General features: G+C 39.9%; 1 protein-coding gene across 1 annotated transcript in view; it reads left to right on the forward strand.

Annotated features, from left to right (window-relative positions):
* The window catches only part of xylt1 (xylosyltransferase I), a 95935-nt gene that overhangs the window by 63848 nt on the left and 18145 nt on the right, over positions 1–13942 (forward strand). The window contains exons 5-8 of the mRNA XM_074682156.1: positions 755–835; positions 2247–2463; positions 2840–3016; positions 11661–11926. Coding sequence (XP_074538257.1) covers positions 755–835; positions 2247–2463; positions 2840–3016; positions 11661–11926 — 741 coding nt within the window. The remainder of the gene's footprint in view (positions 1–754; positions 836–2246; positions 2464–2839; positions 3017–11660; positions 11927–13942) is intronic.

Raw genomic sequence — 13942 nt, forward strand, 5'->3', positions numbered from 1 at the left:
GGCATGTCAACAGTCTGTACTTTACTTCTTCACTTCTGATAAAACAAAACTGCTGTCCTAAGTTTCAGTTATCTGAGTGAGGTTAACAGCAGTTAAAACACCTGCTTTCATTAACTGACTTGGTTATATGTCATGAAAAGTACAAGCTTCTACACTTTTTTAGTTTTCTAGACTTCCTTTTAATTCTCAGCTGCTGGCATTCTTCGCCTTTAACAGGGAAAATGTCAACTTGTAATATAAAAGCTGAAATGCTTTTTTTTTAAGTTTCCTGGCAGAGACACTCTGCCGAATTTATCCCAGCAGATTTACTCCAGCCAGGGTTTATGCTATGGCTGTAGCAATGCATCATGGTATATACAGTTTCTGCAAGACAGAAAATTCAGCTATCTAACCTGGTTAAGCATCAATGATAACATTAAGTTGGATATTTTTTAAGCACATTAGACTAAATGTGAAATATAGATAAAATAAAAAGAAAAAAAAGGTTACTGCTTTTTTTTGGCAAAAGAAAAATGAAATGAAAAAGAGGAAGGTTGATTTTATCCTTTGAAAATGAAACTAAGAAAAGTCTAGCTTTTGACTTTGTAGCATACGCTGATCCTGATTCTGTAGAAGTCAGCAACAGGTGGTTTTATTTCCACACTTCACCTCTAATCCAAAATTATACCCATAGCATCAGTTGTACTGGAAACTCACCTCCAGAGGTGTCACCATATGTTTCACAGTCAAAACGAAGTCATTTTTTCTATTTCAGGACCAACCACCAGCTGGTGGCCTTCCTGTCTAAATACAGAGACATGAACTTCATCAAGTCCCACGGCAGAGACAACGCCAGGTGAGACGCCAAGTTGTTAAACTTTATTTTAATCTTCACACTCTGACGCTCTATTACTCACCCACAGCATCACCTATGTGCTCACACCGCACACTCTCAGCAGCAGCAGCTTGGTCGCTGAATCAAATTACAATTAGCTTCCATCTGTGGCTTTATTAATTAACCTTCTTGGTGGGGTGAGCTGGCGAGGTCACTGCTGCGTTGAGGGCCCCTTCCTGCAGCCACCGACCTCCACTGCCACCCTCTCCTTCCTGCCTCATCACCACCCACTGACAAACCAATCACGGGCCGCCTCTGTGGGCAAAAATACCCTCAAACATGTGAAATGAAAAAAAAAATACATCCAGCTTGGATGCATGAGTCAGCCTGAGTCAGCGGTACCTTTTTGTGTTTGCAGTCACGGTATTTTATTGAGTGCCGTGTGTTGAAAGAGAGAGGCTGTATTTTCTTCTTGCTTTAATTCAGAATCAACAACAAAACCAAACTCACTGACCCGCTGCTAAAAGTCTCTGTGTTGATGCCTGAAAAGAACCAAAATCGATAAAAATGCATGAGTGCATTCCTGAAGCATCACCTGCATGTGAGCCACAAGGTCAATGGAATAACTTTGACTTTGTCGAGGGAGCAGATTGACTCGTCTGACCTGAATTTGACTCCTTTCATTTGACACTTGATGCGTCCGCAGGCGTAACAGCAGCAGCCTTTATGTATGCAGGGTGCCACTCCTCTGGTTGCTGATAAAAGTGTGGAGTTACAAAGTGTGAACAACACATTTGTCCTGTTATTCCAGGCCAATGTCTATATAATCTAAGCCCTAATACCCTGAGTCGGCCTTACTTGTACAAATTAATTTTGTCAAGACTTGTCTGAACACATATTTAAAAAAACGCACAAGATCAAAAAAGCAAGATACAAGATCTATTTCAATGTACCCGATGAAGGGTGTATTTGTTGTTATTATTTTTAATTTATTTTATTTTGTTTTATTTTATTTTGTTTTATTTTGTTACTTGTATATATCTGTGTATCATAGCTTGTGTCAACTCAATGGAAAGCTCCCCCTGTTCAAATGTTAAGTTTAATGTTCAAATTTACAATCTTTAAAATAACTGGAAAAGTCCTGCTGTAAAGTTATTATCGAGCAAATAAATTTATATATTTAATTTTTATTTATATACATACATATTTTAATTTTGTAACATATATTCTTTGTGATTTCACTTTCAGCTTAACAGTTGTAGTGTCACTTAATGATTGTAATAGGACTCCTCTACCAAAATAAAGAGTTATTAATAAAAAAGTAAACAATATCAATAAAAGTTTTTCAATTTTTTAATTGCATATATTTTTTTTAATTTTGACCATTTTCACCCAAGCCTTTTTATATATGTTATTTGTCTTCACTCACCAGGTTTATACGTAAGCAAGGTCTGGACCGTCTCTTCTTTGAGTGCGACACTCACATGTGGAGGCTTGGTGACCGTAAAATCCCCGAAGGAATCTCAGTGGACGGAGGGTCCGACTGGTTCCTCCTCAATCGTATGTTCGTCGAATATGTCATCAACTCGAAGGACGATTTGGTCACCAACATGAAGCGCTTCTACGCCTACACGCTGCTGCCTGCCGAGGTAACACAAAGGCACTAACACACACTTCACCTCTACATGTTAGTGGTGTTTCCTAACCTTTGACTTCCACTCACGCACAGGTTTGCAGCATCACTGCATAGCATGTAGAAAAAGGAGATGCTTGTTTCTTTCTATCTGTGAGAAAATGCAGCAGCTGAGTTACAGTCTGTATACACGGATTGGATGAGAACTGAGTGAACTCTGTGGGGAAATTGGATTTTTATCATGAGCTTCTGTGAATCTCCATTCTCTGCTGCTACTCTATTTCCTCTCCACAAATTGAATGGTGTAAAAAATAAGAGGTATACAATTTTCTAATTTTGCCTCTGCTTCTTTTCTCTCCCTCTGCCCCCCTCTGTCTGTTTCTTTGCCTTAGTCATTTTTCCACACTGTGCTCGAGAACAGCGCCTACTGTGAAAGCATGGTGGATAACAACCTGCGCATTACCAACTGGAACCGTAAACTGGGCTGTAAGTGCCAGTACAAGCACATTGTGGATTGGTGTGGATGCTCCCCCAATGACTTCAAACCTGCAGACTTCCACCGCTTCCAGGTAAAAACACCCACAGAACAGTAATGTGGAGAAAATCTCTTTTCGTTGCAACCTTTTATCACTTGCTGGCCAAAGCAGAGCGAGTGGCAGCAGCAGGTCAGGGCTCTCTGTAGGCGCTCTAAATAACTCTATCATGAAACACAAAGAGTTTCTCAGGGGCAAACTGAGGCTGCATGGTAGAAAAAAAGTCTCATCATACATCGTATGAAACTTTTCTTTAATGTGTTTAAGGAGTTTGTTGGAGTGATGGTGAGAATTTAATCAACAGGAGCGAGTCCCTGTCTTGTGTAATTCCAACTGATGGCACAGGTTGAAATGTATCTTTAAATTCTCTGACTGCTGGCAAGAAAGACATCACAGAGAAAGAGCTGCAGGCAAAGCTCCTAACTTAGGATGATGAGACTTCAGCTGCCAATAAAACTGAGAGGAGGCATTAGCCTTCGTCTAATATCAACATTTTGTAAAATCCATAATTTATGTGTGTGTTTCCATCTGTGTTTGAAGTTTATTTTCTTTAAACTATGCAAATTAGGTAACTCATAACCTATGAATGATAAGAAATGTTTTTAAAGAGAGCTGCCAAAGACTTCAAAGAGCCAGCTTAGATGTTGAAGTTCTCTTGAAAGCATGAGTAAAAGAGATCTGAAGTAATGAAGGGAGTGATTGCATTGATGTTCAGGACAGAATTTACCAATCAATACATGTATTTCCCCAACATCGGCTTTTTTTTTTTTCATCCTGATCTCATCAGTGGCTATTAACTCAGCATATCAACAACAGGTCACCCCCAATGTTACATGTTATGATAATATTAGTTTTACCAGTAACAAGTTGTGTCACAAATTACTCTTGACATTCCAATAATCATAATACAGTTTCTCGCACAAGAAATAAAACGCAACTCTTTTACTGCGGTTATTCACGCACTAATGGTTTAAAATATAACAATCTGCAGATTCATTTCTTGCTCATGTCAGCAGAGCAGCAAGGTAGACAGCTGTGTGGTTGCCAGGTGTACAGTTTTGCTGCAGAATCAAGCATCTTTTAGGCTCTATCACATTTTTTTTCTTCGTTTGTGTTTTTTTTTTTTTTTTTTTTTCTGGTGCGCTTGTTTTTTCAATTAGTGTTATACTGTATACCGCTACCTGGCAACACTGGCTAGCTTAAAAAAGAAGAAGAAGATTTTGTTTTTGTTTTATACCATATTTTTTTTATTTTTTTACTCTCTGAATCATGCTATATATTCACACACACATGCACAAACAGCAGAAAGGTCAGAGTGATGGCGCTGCACACTCAGTGCGCGCCTGAGCAATTGGGGGGTTTTGGTGCCCTGCTCAAGGGCACCCAACAGTGCTCAGAATTGTAAGCTAACATCTCCCCAGCTATCAGCCCAATCCCCAATCTTGGTCTGCACCTGGGCTTGAACCAGCAATCCTCCGATCACCAAACCAAGTCCCTATGGACTGAGCCACTGCTGCCGCCAAAAAAATGAAACTGTACACTTTAACATTCAACGGCTGGAAATGTGCCCATGGCTTTAGTTTCGTCACGGGGAAAGATGATGGCAGCATCTCTGTCAAATGTAAATTGTGTCCCAAAACTAGGTCTCTTTCAACTTAGATCAACTTAGACTGGATTTCAAAAATTGTCTCTCTAGTTCTGAGTTGAACCAGATGTGTTTAAAAACGTGAAACTTTGATGCAATAAGAGAAAAAAACACGCATGCCTGTAATTTCACATACCACATTCACACAGAGTCCATGTCAAAACTCCAAATCTTAAAAAGAAAAGACACAATCACCAATTTTGTGGGGTGTAAAAAAAGCAAAATAATCATTAGGGTAATATTTTACCTATGCAGGGAGTAATAAGTAAAGTAATAATATCACTTTTAAAGGAGTAAAAAGTAATGAGTAATATATTACTATATTTCGGTGACAACCCAACACTGGTGTCCACAAAATGAAAAACAGGATTTTTGTTTTTTTCTCAATTTAAACAAGAAGGAAGATTATCAAGGGTGAGAGAAAATCTGCAGAAGATTCAAAGAAAAAGCTCAAGGAAAAACACTTGAAAACATAGCATAAAGGACAAAAGCTGACTATAAAAGACACACAGAAATCACAATTTAGTATCTGATTGCTATTGAATTTCACCGGTTTGAGAATAAAAGAGTAGAAGTTGAGCAGTCAAGAACCCCAGGGGTTTTCTCAGATACACATAGAATATAAAATGAAAGCCTGTGCAAGAAGATAAACGCAGAAAATAAGTTTGTGAAAATCTCAACATCATTTTGAAGTTTATTTTCACTTTATCTTATTTAAAAGAGTAAAATTTCCTATAAGTAGTGTGATCCAGATAAAATGCTGATGTCTGTTAGAGATAACGTCAGACCCACAAACCCACTGTTAGAAAAGTAAACCACCAGGACACGTCCCAGCAAGTTATAGAAAAATCAGCTGTGTCCAATTTCTCTGCCCTCACCATCCGTCCTCTGTTCCTCAGCGTTCAGCCTGTTCCTTCAGCTTTAACAATCAATATGTGCAAAATTATGTCTCGATTAGTGTGACCCTGGAAAAGGGGGTGGAAATAACGGTAATTAGATCCTCTTTGCCTTGAGTAAGAGGGGGAGAGGAGGGTAAGCTAGCCCGTTATAGTGAAACTGGATGAAGAGAATGAGTGGCAGCAACTCGAGGACCCCAGAGAAAGTCGGTATCACAGTTTGACTTTTAATGTGCTCCTAAAAAGTAAAAGCTGCACTACAAAGCGGGAACGTTCTGCCACAGTTAATATCACTTCAAGTCATTTCCTTTGAGAGCCGTGACTCACTCCAGCCCCCCTGTCCTTCTCATACTAGTCAAAGCCTTCGCACTGACCTCACTCCTCCCATTGCCAGGCCCGTCTGCCGGCTGTCTCGCCTCAGTCTCTGGCAGTTCAGTGCCAGCACATTACCACAGGTCCTTGGCACCACCGCTGGGTCATGTTGGCACCGTGGTATCAGTTAAGTCCAACCCTGGGAACATGGCAGCCTTTTCAGAAGCCAGCCAGGCCTTGGTATTAATAGGACTTAATATTCCTTTGAGCGCGCTATCTCAGTTTCCCTTTGAACCTGTGCATTGGAAAAGATACAGACGGGAGAAGTAGGCTCCAATTTGGTTTGCAGATGAGAGAAATAATTCAAGGTACAACTGTCGAGTTTCCTCAATGTGAAATTGAAGGCACAGACTGGAGGAGGGGTTATTCTGGAGAGGGTTATTCTGGTGTCTCCGGGCATAATTGGTTATTAATGTGTTCCAGAAAAAGCTGCATCTGTTTGTTGGTCTGCAGGAAGGTGAGCTGTAACAGGCTGAAATTTGTACTTGACACTGACACCTTAGTTTAATCGAAAATAAACAGAAAATACCCATGCTGGCTTTTTCCCATCTATCTCTTGCCAATCATTGAGGATTAAAGAATCATTTGGCGCCGTGTGAAGCCACAGCAGGAGCCCACAGTTACCTCCCCTGCATGAGAAAAAAGCAGGAGTACACCACAGCTTCATTAGGTGTCTTTTTTGGCAGGTAGCACCAAGGTGTTCAGAGCTGGGTAGCTAACAGTAAATAGTTTTGTGTCTGGGACTGAAAAGATGTCTTTGTGTGAAAGCCAAGCTGCGGAGGTGGCAGTCTTCATGATGCTCTATCAACCACACGAGCAGAGGAGCGGCGGGGACAGAGAGGGTGAGAAAAGACATGGGTGGAGCGGAGGAGGCCAGACGAAGGATGGAGACAAAGAACAGTTGATCAAGTGAGAGGGACTGAATGTATAAACACAGAAAGAAGGAGAAAAAGGCAGCACTGTGTGTAAGTTCAGGGAAGGTTAGGGGGGTTTAACAGGTTTTGAAACAGGGTCACTTGTACTCTGATGACTGCTCATAACCTTCAGAGTAAGATAAGATTATCAGCAACAATAGGGGCTTTTTTACACCTCATTTCATTTGTGTTGGTGTTAAAAAGCAGAGTTGATATTCAGCTCTTCAATGTGTGTGTCTGTGTTCAGAATCTTGCTGGAAAAGTTTGGCAGTGTGGAGTAAGTAAACGTGCAACAGGAGGTTTTTACTCTGGAAAACTCCTCTCTGCACAGAGTTTTGTACTCATGGTTGATACCGAAGAAGAATTTGCCAAAAGATGTTTTCTGTTTAAATACTGTGTTGGACAGTGAAACTCTACAACCAGATGTCAATGTTGGAGTGTGGTTGCATTACCAGATTTAAAACCTCCATTTCCAGGGTTTTAGATGGTTTTGGGATACTAGGGCACTTAATCTGACCAGGAACGGGTACCTTTCACATCTGAAACAACGTGGTACCGATGCCTGGTACCTGGTAATTGGTATCGGTACTCAACATTACCATTTTTTTGTAGTTTGTGTGTTTTATTTGGTAATGAATGTTAATTTGTTTAATACTAAAAATTTTAAGTTTTCCATTTCAACATGATTATTTATCAGTTTATAAGTTTGCAATGCTGTGGTCATGTCCTGCATGAAAAATCACCTACTCTCCCTCCCCCTCAGTCACATGGATAGGTTAAGGTACCGGAACATGGTACAGTTTTATTTTATGAGAACCAATGCTCCAATCTTATTTTTTCTCAGAAGTTCAATAATACATGTGAAACTAGGGATGCACGATAACTTTTTTCTTGAACCGATACCGATAACCGATAACTTTCAGCTTCTACAGGCCGATACCGATAACCGATAACACACACTCTCGAACATTTATGTATTAACCTAAGATCATGACGTGAATTCTATAAACAAAAGCAAAGTACTATTATAATTGCAGCTACTGTGAACAGTATAGTGCTTGTATATAACTTGAGTTTGTATCCTATATATTTTTTTTTCTATTTGTGTGCTGGTTCTATTCTTTGGTGCAACTGCTGTCGCGATCTGAATTTCCTGGGGTAACCTTCCTGAGGGATTAACGAAGTTCCTGTCTATCTATCTATCTATCTATCTATCTATCTATCTACCTTAAAGGACTCTGGCTTCTGGTTTGATTCAAATGAATATCTTTTCACTACAGTAAATGAGGTTCACTTATTTTTTCTGCAACTTAAACATCGTAAAAAAAAATAATAATAGAGACACCAAAATTTTGCAAAACCTCTCAAATTTGGATAAAAGTTTTTATGCTCTCATGAGGTGATTTTTTCAGATAAGTTTATCACAAAATATGCAATGGAAACACCTTTATACCATATACTATGCTATACTATACTATACTATACTATACTATACTATACTATACTATACTATACTACCTTTAAAAAACATGTCACTTCATCATAACAACGCACCTCCCTCACCTACACGTCCGGACTCTGGCGTTCATACTGTAACAGCTCTGCTGTTAGTTGTGTGTTCAGTGCAGGTGTTTGTGTTTGTGACCGTCAGTATGAAGGCATCATGACGGCTGTGAGCGGGTCAGAGTCAGAGAGCAGCAGGAAGGAGGGGCGGAGGTGTGTGTAAGATCTCACTCAGTGTGAGTGTGTGAGCTGGAGATGATGATTTTCATTCAGTGTTTTGTTCGTGCCTATAAAGATGGCACATGTTCTAACCTGACACTGTATTCAAAACAAATTAAAAATTAAATTACCTTAGCCCGTGGGTCATGTCCGGCAATTTTATTGGATTTTTCAAAAGTGAGTAAGTCCCAGTGGATTCGTTGCAGTCGGCTTTACATTATTAGCGTCTTTAGCATCCCGGGTGTCCTCGTGCTTTCAAAACTCCGTCGAAGCGATGGTTACGTTTCAGGTGACTGATTAGGTTTAAGGTATTGAAGCTGCTCCCTTTTCCTCCTCATGGAACTTTCCTGGAATAACTGTCTTCTTCAGAAACTTTAAAGAAGTCCGACACAGTCGACTCCATGTTTTCTGTTTTAAAACGTCAAAATGCTGTGCTGTGTTGTGATGCATTTAGGGTGTGACGGAAAATCATGGTTCCCACATCTGCTAGTCCTTCTTTCAGCCTTTTTGAATTTATATTTGCATTTTTTATGTGTAACATGTGAAAAAATACTGTGGATGCCAATTCAAGTCTGTAACTACAACAATATGACCAAGTTAATGAGTCTTTTCCGCATGAAACTCTTAAAAAACTCAGTCAGGAAGCGTTGTGATTTCATTTTTTTGCCAGTGCCTCTTGAACGCATCACTCACTGCAGGCCGTTCATGTGTTACAGTGAGAGCAGGACAAAGATACACGTTATCGGGGCTAGCCGCCATATTATCGGACCGATAGGAATGACGTCATAATTTCCCCGTTATCGGCTCGATAACTATCGGTCCGATAGTTATCGCGCACCGCTATGTGAAACAATAAAATCTTTATGTATTAACTTAACAAACCAATTAGGGCTGAACAATTAATCAAATTTAAACCGACATCCCAATGTAACAGAGTGCAGTTTTCAAATCACAGAGGCTGCAATTAAAAAAAGGAAGACTTTTAAAGTGCATTTACTAAAGTTTGTGTTTTGTTACTGATGAGAGATTAGTAAGATTTATTTTTTTTTTTTTTCATTTTTTTAAAAAGTGCACACCACATGTTGACATATTTCAGTGGTTGAGCCAGAGATTTGGTCTTATTTACATTTCTGCACTTTATCTAGTGTGAGATTCATGGAAGACAGGTTTCATATTTATTTTTTTTATATTACTGTTCATACCAGGCCTCTTGTTCTGTAGAGCTTTGTTCCTTTCTCTGATTTTATTTAAGGTAATCAATGATAATTTTATTACATATCTACAAGGCTTGAAGTCAAATCAGTCAATGTTCTACTGTGATTTTAATGGTGGAAGATAAGTTATTCATATCAATTCATGCATCAGTTTATCTGATTTCATTGTAACACGTAGGCTTGGCCTACAGGAAAAAATTGTGTTGGTTGACAGCATCCTTTGTTTTGTTGAAAAAAAGAAAAAAAAAACGTATGCTAAATTTCAATGGCAATATTGGTCCAAATAAATTGCAATTAGATCATTTTCCAAAATCATTCAGCCCTAACACCAATAAAGTGTCCTGAGTTTTAGGTCCCAGAGCAAAAAGCAAGATCTGTGTCATACGTAAAGATGGGCCAACCACCGATCCCCCAAAATTAAGGAAATTGGCACTGATCGATCAGCCGACCAATCAGTGCATGTCTACTATATACATAACTTGGTCGGCACCTAAAAGAGTATTACCCAGCTCTAATTCTGACAGCAGGCCTGTGAAGGGCGATGTTGAAGGGGTAGGGTCTGATCACCTTTTGTGAGCTTGAAGTAGCAGATTAGAGTTTTTTTTTCTTTTATTGTAATACTCAGCACATTAAATCCTGGCTCTGTATCCTGCAGAAAGTTTAGAAATAAAGTTTTATAAATACAGCTGAATTCCATTTGTGTAAACTTCAGCAGGAGCCACATCTTTACAAGAGTTGATGAAAGCCCTCATGGGAAATGCAGTCCCTGTCACAGAATAACACGACTAATTTTATCCAGAGACATCTCAGGATCAAAACCACATGGTTTGGGCTCCAAAAACACTCCTTATCATTTTCAGTCAAAAACCTAGACTGACTCCTCATTCCACACTAAAGTGGTCAGAGTGACTCACAGCTTCAGTAATGCATCCATGTTCCTTTCCTCAGACAGTCCATTGAGATGTAATTTACTTGTTAGGATCTATGGTTATGATCTTTGGACAGTTATCATGTATTTCCATCTGCAGGGTCATATCCTGGTTAATTTGATTGTCTTAACGAGGATTTAAAGACCGACTGAAATTAATGACAAGGGACTCATGTGAAGCACAAAAAGTAGCTGTCACCATCATTTTAGCTTGGTACTCCTGAAAACAGTCATGTGACCTCTGGAGCTTTCACCAGTCATTAACGTCTACTACTTAGACCTTGTTTTTGTTTTCACACATTTCTGAATGACACCAAGGAAAATTAGTTATTTTGTATAAGCATCGCTCATTTCGTCTTTGCACCAAGTTTGCACTTCAAAGTTTGTTTACAGAAGTCTTTCTCCGGCTCTCGTCGCACAACAAAAGAGAATGTGCAAAATTAAAAGGCAGTATCTCTTCTTCTGGTATTTGAATGTATTTTTCATGTGTTTTGAGAGTCTGACGAGGAGTGCAATGCTTAATAAAAGGAGTGTTCGTTCAATAACCCTCCAACCCTTAATCCCACCCCCAGATGGGAAACCACGACTGCAAAAATAAGATCTAATGCATTAAGGCAGCTCATTCTGCATCTCAATAAAAGAGAGACAGTGGAGTTTATGGAAAAGAAAAGGAACATAGCCTCTGAATGCTAAAGTGGAGCTTGCCTTGTAGGGTGATGTTGCAGCAGCTATTTCAAGCTCTTTTATTCAGACTATAAGAGAAACCTGGACTCCTTTTACTTTAATGTGTTAAAGAATTATTCACAGACCCATATGGAAAAATATGCCACCATACACATCCCCTACCTTCTCTTTCTTCTGTCTGCCCACACGCCACCTCCAAACACATGTTACGCATCTCATTTATTACCCTGCCGTCCGGCACACCCGCATTTCCTAATCTTCTCCTTTTTTCCCTTTTTGTCTCATCCCTCCCTTCCTCTGTGCAGCAAACAGTGCGGCCCACCTTCTTCGCTAGGAAGTTTGAAGCCAGCGTGAACCAGGAGATAGTGAACCAGCTGGATGCCTATCTGTTTGGACCGTTTCCCCAGGGAACGCCGAGCCTGAACTCATACTGGGAGAACTTGTACGATGAGCCAGATGGCGTGGCCAGTTTGTCAGACACGCAGCTCACGTACTTCCACTCTTTCTCACGGCTGGGCCTGGCCCGTGCGGCTGCCTCACTGCAGGGAAACCCAAAGGATCACAGCTGCAGGTTAGTTTGTAAACACAGGCACTTTCACTTATGCAAATACTTCATCACCGCAGCATCATGACACGCCTACACCTACTCACACAGGTGCACTGTAGCTTGTTTTTAAAGCCAGCCTCACCTTAGCTTAGTCAGCATAAGAAACAACAACCTACACTGAAAGCTTTTTTCATACGTGGCCTCATCCCTGATAAGGGATAACAATGCAGTTCCAATCAGCAGCTGGGGATTCTGGGTGAGCGCGATTCGTTTCGTAACATGATATGACACTCAGTCAGTTTATCTCAGATATAATGAGGTTATATGGGTCATGGCATTGAAAGCTGTCCCTCCAGGCCAGTGTATTATGTATGATTTTAGTGCTGTTAATACAAGTGGTTAAATGAAAAGGGGAAAACCACTTTAGGGTTTCATATTTAATGACAAGATGGAACATTTCAGCTCCATGTACTCAGTGTGGGTTTTCTGCGACATATGTTTTCAGTAACATCTGGTGTAAGAGCATTTCAGGTCAGCTTTCCTTTAGTTTCACTGCACAGCAAGACACAAAGTGATTTCAAAAACAGTGACAAGTAAAATATGCTCATGCACAACAGAAAGCAGAGGTGTAAGCTAATTAGTGTGTTTCTGACAGAACGCCCCATGTAACCATCAGAAGCACCTCACCTTGAACACAAGTGATCAAGCAAACAAGCACAACATCTAAAGCGAGCATTAAAGATGACAACGCTACGTTTATTTTAATGAACAAACATTACCAAGACTTTAGCTCCACACGAGGCAGGATGAGAGAAGTTTAATATAGCTCAGCATGGAAGAAAGCAATTGTTCCAAGGACATATGGAGACCCACTGTGAGACAATGCTATATTATTGTGTGGGTCGACATCAGAGCTGTTAACTTATATTCTTCTTTTCTAGAAAGTTTGAAAGACTTTCTGATTTACTAGAGCTTTATGCAGTTTCACTGAGTTTCCCAGAGGAGATCTGTTAGGTAACACAGAACTGATCCCCTCGTGTCAGCTGAGTTGGTTTACCTCTTATTAGCAAGTCTCTGTTATAAGAGGAATCTAGCGCCAACACTCCCCCCACACCCTGCTGCATTGTGGGTGTTCTCCTTAAAGTAATGTGGGTACAGCAGAGCCGAGAAAGGAAGCATGTTTCCATCTGTCAAACCTCAAAACCATCTATCGGCTGGGGCTGGTTCCACTTACATGCTGCAGAGGGAGCGCAGTGGCAGCTTAGGCGAAAGGTGCTGACATACAGTTTACATGCATGTGTGTGTTTACGTGTGCCATGAATTTGCATGAAAAACAGGGTGTGGGCCCTTTAAATTCCTATCAACGCCAGGAAATGAGTCTTTGTGAAAAAGTCTCTCCTTATAGCAAACAAGCAAACCCCCATCCCAAACATTTACATGTTAAAGCAGGAACAGAAAGCTGGGAGGTCAAAGGTCAAACAGCAGGAGAGAAAGAGAGCAGTGCAGTAACAGTCTGCATGTGTGTTTCTGTGTTTGAAGATTTAAAGAGAGTTTTAAATGTGAGGAAGTTTTTGTTCATGTAGACTTTAGCTCACTCATTGAACATACCCAAGAGGCAGTTTTTTAAAACATGATATTGCTTTTTTCTTTTAATTTGTTATTAAACGTAATTGTTTTCTGCACAAATCTGAACATAGATGTTTACCCAGCATGCAGTGAATCTCCTTTTTTGGTGTCTACAACATGTCACTAGTTGCAGAATTTTACAAATAGAAAATTTAGATCTTGACTACAGATACACCGATTTGATCCTGGTATCGTGTATCGGCCCCGATACAGCCTCTAAAAGCTGGATCAGGTATTGGTGGGAAAAGATCAGTCCGAACTTGACACCAAGGCTAAACTATGAATTAGTATACAGGGCATGAAAATTAACAATCAAATAGTCATTTCTGTAAATTCTAAAAAAAATTGTTTTAACCAAACTGCTGTTTAGCATTTAAACACTTAAAGTTAAAATAAATATGAACTGTAGGGCAT

This window comes from Halichoeres trimaculatus, unplaced genomic scaffold (genome assembly GCF_033239565.1).
Source record: "Halichoeres trimaculatus isolate MK-OKI-2021-1 unplaced genomic scaffold, fHalTri1.1 fHalTri1_scaffold_2, whole genome shotgun sequence".
Lineage (NCBI taxonomy): Eukaryota > Metazoa > Chordata > Actinopteri > Labriformes > Labridae > Halichoeres > Halichoeres trimaculatus.